General features: G+C 33.6%; 1 protein-coding gene across 1 annotated transcript in view; it reads left to right on the forward strand.

The window, feature by feature from the left end:
* ADAMTS20 (ADAM metallopeptidase with thrombospondin type 1 motif 20) overlaps positions 1–14,020 on the forward strand; it is a 116,084-nt gene that overhangs the window by 60,052 nt on the left and 42,012 nt on the right. Inside the window, exons 17-28 of the mRNA XM_085318544.1 lie at positions 1,056–1,222; positions 1,337–1,466; positions 2,581–2,707; positions 3,304–3,514; positions 4,076–4,240; positions 4,931–5,095; positions 7,357–7,479; positions 8,779–8,886; positions 10,071–10,235; positions 10,453–10,743; positions 11,067–11,228; positions 12,972–13,148. Of these exons, the coding sequence (XP_085174670.1) occupies positions 1,056–1,222; positions 1,337–1,466; positions 2,581–2,707; positions 3,304–3,514; positions 4,076–4,240; positions 4,931–5,095; positions 7,357–7,479; positions 8,779–8,886; positions 10,071–10,235; positions 10,453–10,743; positions 11,067–11,228; positions 12,972–13,148 (1,991 nt within the window). The remainder of the gene's footprint in view (positions 1–1,055; positions 1,223–1,336; positions 1,467–2,580; positions 2,708–3,303; positions 3,515–4,075; positions 4,241–4,930; positions 5,096–7,356; positions 7,480–8,778; positions 8,887–10,070; positions 10,236–10,452; positions 10,744–11,066; positions 11,229–12,971; positions 13,149–14,020) is intronic.

Below are 14,020 nucleotides of genomic sequence, written 5' to 3' on the forward strand. Positions count from 1 at the left end.
GGGCTCGAAGAAGATAAACTCAACTTCTGTTGTGTGCTAGTGAGTTTCTTAGTGGCAGACACTTTATGAAAAATTTAAGTTTTGAAAAGAAAGGAGTGGGTTTTTATTGAACCAGTGTCCTGGAAGAAAGCTGGATACTGCCTGGCAACTGTAACTGTTGTTTTTATTAATGTATTTTCTACTTTGTTTTAAAAAGAAAGAGAAGCTGATTTTTTAATAGTTGTTTATCACATGATTAACGCAAATTTGCTGTGGGATGCAGAGGAATTCCTCAGTGATCCTCTCTCTTTTTGTGTATTTTTAGGTACTAGAATGAGTAAAAAGATCACATTTTGACATGTTGGTAAATTTGCAGGCCTGTAGGAGAAACAGAAAATTCACATTTTATACCCCAAATGTTGATTGTTTTATTTCACGTTAGTTATATAACCTTTGAAGTGCATAAGGGTGTATCAGTGCATATTTTACTTCTCTATCTCTTCTTTCATTACCATCCTCCTTAACACACTGTCACTTCCTATACCATTAAGCCATTAGAGCTTTAAAAGCCATCAGAGTATTCCAAACTGTTTTCTTGCTGTCTGATGCTCTGCTGCTACATAGGAATGTCATAGGAAGTAGAAACAGCCCTCACTCTTGACTCCTAGCTACCATTTAAAATTTAAAACATTTAAAATTTAAAAGTAAYTCTAGAAAGTATAGGAATATGGACTCTAGAATAGGTCAGAAATGTAAATAAAATATGTTCCCATTAGGTAGCAGAACCTAACCAAGTTTAAAAGTGATTATTATAGTCAGCCTTTCAGCACAACRAATATTAATGTTAAGCATAGTTAATGCAGAGAAAATCCATGGCAACTGCTTAGGTGAGAGCTAATGACGGTTGGGGTTGAATTCAAGCATTAGGAACTGTTTGAGATACAACTTTAAAATGCTATATATGGAATAGAATAAAGCTAAGTGGTGAAACAAAAATATATTATTACTAATTTTTATTGATAAAACMTTTTAATTAAAATAGATGCTTTATTCCCAATATTTTGTTTTACTTATAGCTTTATCTGATGTTCATGGAAATTTTATCTTGAATGGAAATTTTGTTGTAAGCATGTCAAAACGAGAAATCAATATACAAGGAGCTATTTTTGAGTACAGTGGTTCAAACAACACTGTAGAACGAATTAACAGCACTGATAGAATCGAGGAAGAGCTAACTTTACAGGTGAACTTTTGATTTTTTCGTAAGTTTGAAAATTTACTACATGCTCATAATGTTCATAAGCTTATGTCATGCACAGATTCACTAAAAAACAGTTATTATTTTATCTCAATTAAGGTTTTGTGTGTAGGGAATTTATACAACCCTGATGTACGTTATTCATTCAGTATCCCAATAGAAGACAGAAGTGATCTGTTCATGTGGGATCCTTTTGGACCCTGGCAAGACTGCAGCAGAATGTGCCAAGGTATTTGGATTCTTTCTTCATCAGAACCAAAGACCTGACCTACATTTGGGAAGGGGCTACTCTTAAGTAGTCAGGATTTGCCACTGCTACTCAGCACTCTCAGTAAACTTGAGGTGCACAGAGCCTTTAAGGGCAGAGTGGCCTCAGGTTCTCTTTTCCTGTTTCAGTATTTATGCAGTGCAATTCTATATTCAAAATTCTTGTTCTTTTTGTTTACCATAGGAATGATTTATGAAAAATATTTCAACAAAGTGTAATGCATCCTTGAAAACATGACATTTTATATCTACTAAGATCTATCCCGTCTCCTGTCATCACGTTTCCAGATATTCACTACCTGATTTGTCTAGTATCTTTCATATATGTTTCTTTCTCTTTTTTGATTTTCTGTTATTTGAGGTAAAGGTGTTTTAGAATATTTTTGTATTTTTTGTCTGTATTCTTTGTCTTACTCTATACGCCACTCCGGTGAAAAATAAACCCACAACATATACGGAGAGTATGTATAAAGTTTAAAGTTTATGTACACATAATAATAGATACTCCTATTAGCAGATGCTAATAACGCCTGTACATGAGATTGACAGTGGTAAGCTTCTTCTGATTTTGAGTCAGGCTGTAGACATGCTTAGGTGGTAAAAAAGGGGAGCTGTCAACTTTGGTACTTCTAGCAGGCCAGGAGAGCTTTCAGGTACCTGGTGCTCAAATTTTCTGCCGTCTTAAAGAAAGGGATCATGACCTTGAAGTAGACATGGTCATGTTTGGTAATTAGCCAAGAATAGTTGTGATGCATTTGGAATACTTAGCCTGCTGAGTACATGAACTGTTGCACTTTGTGTTACAGTCTTCTGGAAGTTGAATGCCCTCATGAGATCATCATAGTATAGCTGGGAGCCATCAATAGTTGGTGGGTGTGACTTGGATGAGGTTGTTCTCCACAGGATTTTAGTCAGCTGCACAAAGTTAACATGTTTGTGCAGAATCTGCTGTTTACAAAGATTAATGTTAATGGGGTATCTCAGTTAAATTCCTAAATTATGAACTGGAAATCATTAGTGGGAAAAAGGCACTCTTATTTTAGCACTTTTTTGCTTTTATGTGTGTTCTTTCCAAGGTATTCGAAAAAGAAGAATGACATGCATACGTAAAAGTGATCATGTGGTAGTTTCTGATCAAAGATGTGAACTTACACCTTCTGTAACAGAAGTCTTTGAGGAGTGTAATACAGAATGTGAATTAAGGTAAAAAGATGTTCTAAACTGATGGAGCTGTTGGTGCTCTTATTTATTTTTATTGTTAGAGATTAAAATAATTCAGACTGCTTTATTCTTTCTCCTTCAATCCCTTGCTTCCTCCCTCAAATCTTTTGTTTTAATGGATATATATGTTAGATTTACATCTCTAAAACTACATAAAACTGATATATTTTTCTATTTTTTAGTCATTAAGTCCAAAGTCTTCTGTTAGAGTTATGAATTTCTTCTTTACATGCTTGACTAAAAAGTAGTATTACTGGACAGAATACATTTTTCACTAGATTTATGCCTACAACTGGAACTAATTTGGAACACAACCGTGTTTTTACACTCTAAGAAAGTGCAAAATGAAGTGTGTAGAAGGTGAATGATCAGAATTATAGCTTGTGTTTTTCGAAAAGAATTTTTAAACATAAGAATCAAATTCCTTTACATTGCTTTGAAAATTCCAGTCTTTATATAGGCTTTATAGTCATATTTATCTGTTACCTAAAATTTATATTTTATAACTATATTCTCTAAGTGCTTTACATTTATTTTTTAAAACATAGTTAGTTTTCTATAACAGTTTATCCTTGTAGGTGGCACAGTATTGGCAAAAGTGACTGCACATCAAAGTGTGGCCCAGGGTATCGTTCTTTAGAAATCCTTTGCATGAAGTACTCTGTTTCAAAAGGACTCAGTGCTCCAGTGGATGATAAATACTGTGCTGATCAGCAGAAACCACCAACCAGGGAGCCCTGTCATGGTGACTGTATGTTAACAAGTTGGCACTACACACAATGGTCAGAGGTACAAATTCAAAACCTTATAGTTGTACCATTAAGGTTCTGAACAAGGTTCATATCAGATTTTTATTTTTATATCTATTTTTCACTTAAATGACTAAAAGAAAATAATGTTTGACAAATTCAGTGTTGTAAGAGGAGTTAATACCTCTATATTTAGGTAACTACAGGACAAAATTCCTCATATATTTGGGAGAAACTGTAGATAACTAAATTGTTTGCAGCTTGCTTTTGGACGTGAGCAGAAAAGATCTGACCATTCAATGTGTATCTGTTATTTACAGTATTAATAATTTAGTTCTCTGAGTATTTTAAAGAAAAAAAAGTGAGTAGAATTTCAGCTTTAATATTAATTAAAGAGTGCTATCTTGGAACTACTGAACAAGGCGCCAAATTTATCTCTGGTGCACATATCTGAAGTACATAGACTTAAATGGAGATGAGACAGGATGCAATTTTCCTACATGATTTTTGATGTCTTTCTTCTTTAAGCCTGATAATGTAATTTGAGCTGTTTTTTATTGTGGTATGTTTCATGTTTTACAATTTTTTTTATATGCTGCAGTGTTCAAGGAGCTGTGAAAGAGGTGTCAGAACCAGAGAAGCTTTTTGTATGAACAATTTGGGTCGCCATCTTCCTGACAGAGAATGCCATGAACTTCCAAGAATCATAACACAGAATTGCAATGAATTCTTATGTCCAAGCTGGTCTGTTAGTGAGTGGAGTGAGGTAACAAACTATGGACAAACCATGGAAAACTTAAAACTTACTTGGTAGTGCACATCAATATTAAAATAAACTGCCTTGAGTATTTTTTTTCTAGTTACTTTTGGACATAAGAAAGTAAAAATACTTAAGTGCTAGGATTCTGCTGATGTACATACTGGGTGTACATACATCACAAGAACTTGTGAAATGCATACCAATAATTAATTTTTTCTCTGAAATGCTACAATAAAAAGGGATAGTGAAACTACTTAGAGTAGATCTGTCTATAGTCCTATGCATACCTTCCTTTGTTATAAAGTAGTGTGAACCATTCAGTCAAGTGAAGAAAAAAATTATGTCCATTTTGTTATAGATTATATAATTGAATCATGGATCATTTAAATATGTTTCCTGTGAAAGCTGTGCTATATGCATTCATATTTTAAATAAGTATACTTTTTTAATGGCAATAAATGAACAGTACATTGTTTTCATATTTTTATAGCTTTAGAAACTTAACAGTGATTCCTTTGTCTGTATTACACATTTAGGATGATACTTACTAGAAACTGAAGAGTTCGCAAAAGAACTATTTTTGTTGCAGTACTTACGTTCCTGGAATATTTTAGTCATTTATGTGATCTTAAGGACTACTAAAAAGAGAAAAATTTCGTGTCTTATTAAATGGGTAAATCTAATATGATTTTACAGTGTCCTGTGACATGTGGCAAAGGAATGAGACATCGACAAGTATGGTGCCAACTTAATGATGAACAACTGAGAGACGATTTCTGTAATCCAAGTGATAGACCAGAATCAGTAACACCATGTGAACTTCATGAATGTGCATCTTGGCAAGTAGGGCCTTGGGGATCGGTGAGTACCTAAGGATTTCTGTCTTTTTGGCTTTAGTTCAGACTTTAGGTAAACACAAAACAATGCCATTTAAATACTTTTTGTTTAGTAGCTTCTTCAAGTGGATTCATTCACATCTCCCTGTGCTCCCATTGACTATCTAAGCCTAAGAACATTCACATAGAAGTTGGATGCCTGAACTATGAGCTTTGATTTCTAAGACTGCTAATGCTGTTTCACATGAACATATTTCATCTCCAAAATAATGAAAATAGTTGTAGATAGCAAAACATTCAGATCAATGGGACAGGTGAAGATCCAAATAATTATAAATACATTGACATATTTAAATGGTAGTTGTAGCTTAGAGCATAGAATGGTGTATACTAATAATATCAGAAAAAAGGCATTGTATTTGGCTGAATATTTTATTTTTTTGTACAATCTTCAGTGATAAAAGAGCTTCTGTCTCTTTATCTGAAAGTGAAGTTCAAGAATATGTTCTTTTTTTCTGATGATGCTCATCTAAAGTATACCAGAGGGGCTTCAAATTTCCAGAAAAAAGTGAATTAATTTGAGAAGGAAACCTTTGTCACCAGAAAGATGAGAATTAATTCAAAAATAAGGCACTCAGTTTCACAGAGGTTTGATATGTTCAGATTACTCAAACCAAAAGAGGTATTGTTTATTCACAGTAATTGTTGGATGTTAGTGAGAACTCATAAGTGAATGGCAGGTGCTATTTATTTTTTACATATAACCTGTTGATAAAATATCTAATAAATAAACATTGGGAAATAACATATATTTTTAACTTACACATTTCTTTTGTACAGAGCTTGTCTCATGTTGTGCTTTTTTACTGCAGAGATTACCATGCGATTCTTTAACAGAATGTTGAATGTCTTTTTGGTAATCTTTTGGTCACAGGATGCTGGCTTCCCATTTTTAGATGCTAAGTGCAAATGGGAAATAGGAAATTTAATTAATTAGTCCTATGATATTTTTTATTTGAATAGGAAATCACACTGTATAGCTCTTCTGGAATAACTCTTTAACAGGAAATCTATCAGTTTATGAGCTGAAGCAAAGTTTTGCATTGGAATTATTCCACTGTGCCATCTGGTACTAGCTACTTATGACCTGGATTTTTGTTATTTCGTGTTTGAACCACAAGATTTGTAGGGTGGGATTTATTTCATACTGCTTTGAGCCATCTAAAAGTTTAGGTGCCTTCTTTAATAGTACTGTTGGCACACTCCATAGAGAAGGGTAAGGTGTGAATAGCTCCAGCTGATGATTCATTTATCTAGGGGGTCTCAATTAAGCTACCCATTCATAAACTGTCAGTGCCAGCTGAGTCTTGATTATATCAGTCTGACATGGTGAGCAGATAAGGCATAGAATGTGTGGGAGACTAACTCCTTTCGAGGGTGGCAGAGGGATGAGCATATTCCAGAGTACCTCCCATGGCATCTGTTTGAAGTAACTAAATCAGTCATAAAGTGGCTGAGATGAGCAGGATAAATCACTTTCTAGAGGTTCCTATCTCTCTCTGCTGGCTACAGAGGCACCCTAGGTGGCTACAGCTATATCGCACTATCTGCCAAGGATCTATTCCTGAAAAATTCAACAGTGATAAAAGGGATAACAAAGCAGTATTTCCCATAAAAATGAACATATTGGGAGTAGAGGGAAAGCATGCAAGGACTTAGGAAATACTTGCCATTTAAATACAGAGAGACAGTATATCTGGTGAGGAGGATGGAGATGCAGAAGCAGGACTATCAGCTGGAGAGGCTTGCTTTTCAAGTTTTTTAGAGATGATCACTTTTCCTTTGTCTAGGGAACTACATTGTGCTTCTGGACAGTATAATCAGTGGAATTTAGAGAGTGATTCATTTGATTTAAGCTAAACCTCTTAACTGCTCACTAAGTAGACTTTTTGGTTAGATTAGTATGTAAAGCACACATGTGCCTTACAAACTGAATTCTAATTTTTTAAATTTTGTGCACATTGTCTGAATTACTAAGCTGGCCTTTAGGCATGTAAATCAGTAGTTGTTCAGTAGACATTAAGATTATTGCTCAATTTCTAAATCATTCGACATGTTAAATTGCCATTAGAATGGTAAAAAATGTTTTTAAAAGTTGTGCATCATTTCTTAATTATTAAATTTCTACTCATGATATAATGAATTTTAAAATAGAAAATTTAATGAAAAATTAAATTTGAATAAATATAATTTTATTTCAAGTATGTGAACTACTGATTTTAACAGTGTACTGTAACTTGTGGTCACGGATACCAGATGCGTGCAGTCAAATGTGTTGCTGGGACTTACAGAGTTATTTTGGATGATGACAGAGAATGCAATGCTGCTACTCGTCCCAGGGACAGTCAAGTAAGTAAACAATTAGTTTCATTTGGTAATGCTTTTTAACACAAATACTGTCTACTGACTTTTGGGGGGAACTCATGGAAAACAAGTTCTAACATGCAAAAAAAATACTGAAACTGTCTTCTCATTCTGTATGCTTCAAATTTGGCCTGAGGAATTAATAAAAGAAGAGCAATTGGGAGATTGGAGATAAGAAAATTTAGTATATGATTAAAGGGATACAGAGACCTTTGGTTATTTGTAAAAAGCTCCAACATGTACAGTGATGTAAAGAAACTGATCACCTGATTGCCATGATGCACAGTAGTTGCACCTAGTTGGCCTGGTATTCTGCTCTATAATTCTAGCATTAAAAGAAAAACAAGGTTATTTGAAGAAAACTTTGATTATTGGAATGAAATTAATTCAGAACTGTATAGATATGAACTTGTATATATGAATGTATGATATGGTTCTCCACCTTTCTCTTTTGTCCAAAGTTACTTCTTTAGCACTTCTCTTAATTTAGATCTATCCTTTTTCATAAGAAATATTTGTTCACTACAGTCAGTGGATTTACCTTCAACTAAAAGCAATTAGTGTCTTAGATGCAAGGTACCTGTGTATTAATATATTGATCCAGCCAGTAGATTGTTGAAGCACAACAATTATATCCGGTTTAGTTGGTAACCATTGAGAGCAACTCTGGTTGCCATCCCAAGAACACAAAAAAGAGGATTCCATCATCCAGTAAACTAGTCACAATTACTCCTGTGAGGACCTCTTGAATAAGACTCAAAATAAAAAAAAGCTAAGTAATTCATACAAAGTAATTTCCACTCATATGCAGAAACACACCGGGTTTGAATATATCTCATATTTTGAATAGTGATGCCAGTTCAACTGTTGACTGAAACTGGACAATTTCGTGTTCTCTGTAGCTGAAGGTATAGGGAAGAGCACAGCCACCATCATCTCTCTGTTCTTCTTTACTCACATGGCTGTGAAACAGAACACAGTAATGTTGATTTCCCTTGTTTCCAGCAAGTTCCCCAATATAATTCTTTCTCAAAGTGGATATATTTGTGGTTACTACTAGTATAGCTTTATTATCAAGTAACTATTCTTTGCCTCTCAATTTGAAACAAAAATAAATAAAAAACTTTTGAATAATGCTATGGAAAATTAGAAGATAATATTTATTTGTCAATTCATGCTGCCTTACTGTAATTGTATGATCTACATTTTTGGGTGAGCCATTTACTTTACGTTCACCTGTTCCCAAAATTGTATTTTTAAAGTTGCTCTTTTTCTCTTCCACAGGAATGTGAGTTGCCCTCTTGTCCAGAAAATACAAAATTATGGAGTACATCACTTCCTCTAATTCATATGGGGAAGGTGACTCAATGGAGATACGGATCATGGACCCCAGTACGTTATGTAATAGTGGTCATAACTTGCAAAGCTATCCTGCACTTTTTCACCCATTTTCCTACTGTGTAAAGATACACTCTCATCAGTGTATCTTTCAGACTGAAATCTGCTTGGGGTAATTCTTTAACAAAATTATTAACTTTTTTAAAGACTTTTTTTTTTGGAAGTAGCTGACACTCTAAGCAAATTCTGTGTTTCACATCTAGCAGGAAAGATAAGGAAGAAAACCTGAGAGTTTGGGCACTGGAGTTCTGAGCAGAATAGCTTTCATGTGATTGAGAGTGTTCAAGGAAGTAGGTTTTAAAATAATGGATTAGTTTCTGAATGTGGAGAGCATATTTCATTCTAAAAAACTACTTAAATCTTTCATGTGAGTAGTAATGGTAAGAAGTTTTGGTCTTCAAAGATCTCATGCTAGATAATTTGAAGAATAAATGTTACAAATAAATTCAGTTTATACACAAACATTATTTAAGAGAAGAGTTTTTTAGTTTTGTAATGATAAAAATTAGTCTTATTTGACAGAGATGAAAATTTTAAGTCATTTATAAAAATATAGGTGTTTCTGTTAATCACTTGAGGTTCTTAGCAAAGCATAAAACACGATTATATCTTTGCACAGGTTGACTAAATAGTAGTAACAAGTGCGTAGGTTGAGGCTACTGAAAAGCTCACTGCGAAATCCACCTTGCAGTTCTCAACTATGAAGCCAACAGAAGGGGCTCAGAGGAATATGCTAATATAAAAAACAATAGCAAGTGAATCCTAAATGTCAGTTAATGTAAATATTTCATCATAATCAAGTAATTAAAATGTGCTTGAAGTTCCTGTCCAATGTGTCTTAAGAATAAAATACCATCTGCAACTTTATAAAGATTCCATGTTATATTTGAAATGTTACCTGTTCAGATATGCGGAATTAATTCAGCAGAACTATGGCCATGCATTTCAGTGCCAAGCCAAGGGGAATTTATGACCTAAACCATCCAGCATTGTTTCACTTTCCTTCCTTAATGCATGGCTCTATTAGTGTAGTTTCGTATCAGTGTGAGATGGGAATCTGGTTCTCAAGGTTTAATTCTGAATTCAAACCAATACTAAGCTATGTTAGTATTTCAGATGCTTGCATAGTCTTCTTTTGATCTTCTAAAGTGTGATGAGCCTGGACTGTTTTCTCACAGTGCTCTGCATCCTGTGGAAAAGGTGATCGTGCTCGCTATGTGAGTTGTAGAGATTCTCATGGAGGAATAGCAGATGAATCTTTCTGTGCTCATTTACCACGACCAGCTGAAATTTCAAGCTGCTTTAGCCCATGTGGAGAGTGGCAAGTTGGAAATTGGTCCCCTGTAAGTATTACTTGAATTGGCTTTTAATGTCTTTATTAGATTTTGGGGCAAATTTTCTGGTTGTAAATTGTGATTTCTTATTGTGTACAAGCATGACTAAGGCTGCATCCCTTGAAAAAATAACATGTACCTTTATTATTGTCAAAAGTAAATATGAATGTCTTGGATTATTTATCATCAGTATTCTATCATAAATATTGGATTAATTTTTGGCCAGTGCACAGTTACGTGTGATAGTGGAGTGGTAACGAGACAAGTTATCTGCGTCAACTATCATCAACAAATCAATGACAATTACTGTGATCCCGAGGGCCGTCCTTCCAAAGAACAGGAATGTAACATGCCACCATGTCCACCAGTTTATCATCATATTCCTAAAATACATGACCGTCCAAGCCATTTTCCAGAAACAGATTACCTTCCAATACACTATCCACAAGATAAAGTAAACCAGTGGAACCATCCTTCTGTGGGAGGATATCAGTGGAGAACTGGACCTTGGGGAGCAGTAAGAAATTTTTTAAATATATTGATGGGTTCTGTCATAGATGTGTTAGTGTTTCTAGAAAGTTATTGCAGAATGAATTTGGTTAAATTAAAAGTGTATTTCTTTTAAAATTTTTTGATCTGAAAATAAATATATTCAATTTAAAATGTATATTTTTTTGCATTTTCAGCATTAAAATGCTTCTATATGATAGTAATTTTAATTTGCAAATCTCCAGTTTTGCATGCTAACATAAAAATTTTAATTTAAAGTTGTTTTAACCAACATATTGTACGTTTTACTGATTATACAATAGTGATATATATGTTTACATGTTTTGCTAGTGCTCTAGTACTTGTGCAGGTGGATTCCACCGTCGGGTTGTAGTGTGTCAAGATGAAGAAGGAAGAAGTGCTAGTTATTGTGATGAGGCAACAAAACCTCCAGAGTCAAGACACTGTGATTCTGGACCCTGCCCACGTTGGAACTATGGGAATTGGGGAGAAGTAAGATTATTTCACTTTCAAAGGGAAATGTTATTTACCACATAAACTTAGAAATAGTAAAACAATTATTCGTCTGAATTGAACAGTAGACCATGTTTTACTTATTTAAAAAGAATCCATTTCAATCCATATATCAAAAAATTTGTTCCTTGATCAAATCCAGAACTGTAGTATAAATATGGGTACTGAAATATACATCCAAAAGAAGTAAGTATTGTATGATGCTAAGTATGTACAAAGTGATTGGAATTATGCCATTATATTTGTTAAACAGTAGAATAGTGATAACTCAGAAATTCTAGTTTTATTTATACTTTTCTGGTATTTCACAAGTTAATAAGTACCTGCTGTAAAAAAAACTTATAACTGAATGTTGCAGTAGTTTCTCGAATAGAGTCATACAAAACCATTTTCTATTCCAAAAAGACTGTGTGAGAAAAACTTCTCTGTAATAGCTACTTTAAGAAAAAATAAACCCAAGAAACCTAAATGGAAGTTATATTTTACCTCAAATTTATTAAGTAGTGACTGGAATAACATTGTCCATATGAACATGTTAGAAGAAGGAAAAAAATGCTGTGTTGTAGCTATGAATTAGAAGGTATGAAAATAAGATCATACATTTAAAAAGTGTGCCTGGATTAAATAGCTTGTTGTCTTAAAGGCAGAAATAGAATCAGTTGTAGTAGCTTCAAGTATGCTAAGTCTGAACACTGGCAACTTCCACTCTTAAATTAGAATGCTTTGATGCAATATTATACATTCTTGGACAAAGAAAGGTTTCTCCCTGCTATGTATTGTCAAGATTTGACCATGCATTTTTCCTCAGACACCACAGAGAGAGAAAATTACCTGGTTAGTTTGGCATTTGTTCTAGTCTAACCTCTTGTAGTTTTTGCTTATTCTTGGATACCTCAATATCTAGAGCTGGAGAAAACAAGAAAAATTAATCAAGTGACTTTTCTTATTTTGTCCAGTTCTAGCCATTGAGGCCAGTCTGAATGTCATGTTCTTTCAGACCATAGCTGCAGATTGAATTCCAGTTAATGCAGGCACAGCAAGTCATTTCTAATTTAGAATCCTCTGAACTGTAGTAGGAATTTATAATTTATTGGAATATACTGACTTTTGATCAGATTGATTATAATAGTTCATTAGAAATGAGAATTCAGGTTATTGTCTGAAAACACTAGAATTAGAGAATTATGAGAGAACTGAAACTAGAATGAACAGAGAATAAATTTTTTATAGCTATGTGGGCACATATTAGAAGAAAGTCAAAACATAAACTACATCCTGTATATACTAATACTTAGTCTATGTAAGTTAGACTATAAGAAAATGTGTCCAGTATCTGAGACTTCTCTTGTCTGGCAAGGATACCATTTTTAGGACTGATTTCCACCTTTTCCTGCTATAAAAGAGCTATATATCTATACGCTTATTCTCACAAATAATTATATCTCATTGATAGAGCAGATTATCCCTGTTATTGAGACTTTTTCTAGACAATCATTTGTCAAAGTTTAAAAATTCGGTTTTGTAAACTGTTTGTTGAAAGAATTGTCATTTCATTACATGAGTTTAGGCTCTCAGTACTCATTCTTGGATGGGGTGTCCAGGGATTATGAAGATAAACATAGTAAGTCATAACATGTGTTGATTATTGCTATATCTTTTTGGATTAATGATGTGTGAAGATTCTTTTAACAAAGATATTGTATATAAAATTCTGTATTTTAGTGTACTCAGACATGTGGAGATGGAATAAAGACAAGACTGGTGATTTGTCAACTTCCTACTGGCCAAATGTTGGGTGATCAAAACTGTGAAATTCTAGACAAGCCACCTAATATGGCACAATGTAATGTGCATTCTTGCCCTGGTGATGTTTCATGGCATCGGGGACCGTGGAAATCGGTACGATAGCATTCACTAATATTTTTTTACTTTCTTACTCTTTCTATTGCTCTCTCCTCTTTCATTTTAAAGATTATTTTGGTACTTTATTTGATAACAGTGAAAAAATAATGCATGTGGAATATAGTCTATGTAGTTTCATTAAGCGAATGCTCCTGCCCTCATTGAATTAAGTGGAAACTGCCATTTACTTCAGCAGGAACAGTATCATGCTCAGTGAAATATCATAGAAGTTTATCAGAAATCATCATAGCAGATAGCAATAATTAATAGTTTATTCTGTTTTGAAGGCTTATGAATTGATCTGTGTTATAATTTAAAATAATATACTGTAATTTATACTGTAGTATTAGCTACCTATTTATATTTGTAAAAAGGCTTTCCAGTGCATAACATTTTTTAATTAATACTATATTTAAGTATAAAATATCTCACATATGTATATTACACTGTCATCAAACAACATTTTACTCCATATTACATGTACATTTTTGTATAAAGGTTTATATTTGTGGATTTTAAACAAACGGCTAATTAAAATTGTCTGTGTATAAGTATGTATGTAACTATAATATGTTACTGTCTATATGTTACTGTCTATTAATGTGTAAAAATCACCACAGTAATGACCATTAATCTTTAAAATTGCCACTAGCAGATAATTAACATCCTGAAGTAAACTTAACATACTCTACACTAGAGTACATTATATTTCTCAAGCTATGAATTTGACAGCAATATTTATTAGCTATTATGCTCAATTTTAAAGTGATTAGTGGCTGTCAAAGTAGGTGGGTCTAGCTCTGATTTCATAGAAAAAGTGCAAAAATTGTCATTGACATCCCTGGGAGATGGGCAAGGATCACAATTCT

This window comes from Rhea americana, unplaced genomic scaffold (assembly GCF_003343005.1).
Source record: "Rhea americana isolate MKP2758 unplaced genomic scaffold, rheAme1 scaffold_54, whole genome shotgun sequence".
NCBI classification, from domain to species: domain Eukaryota; kingdom Metazoa; phylum Chordata; class Aves; order Rheiformes; family Rheidae; genus Rhea; species Rhea americana.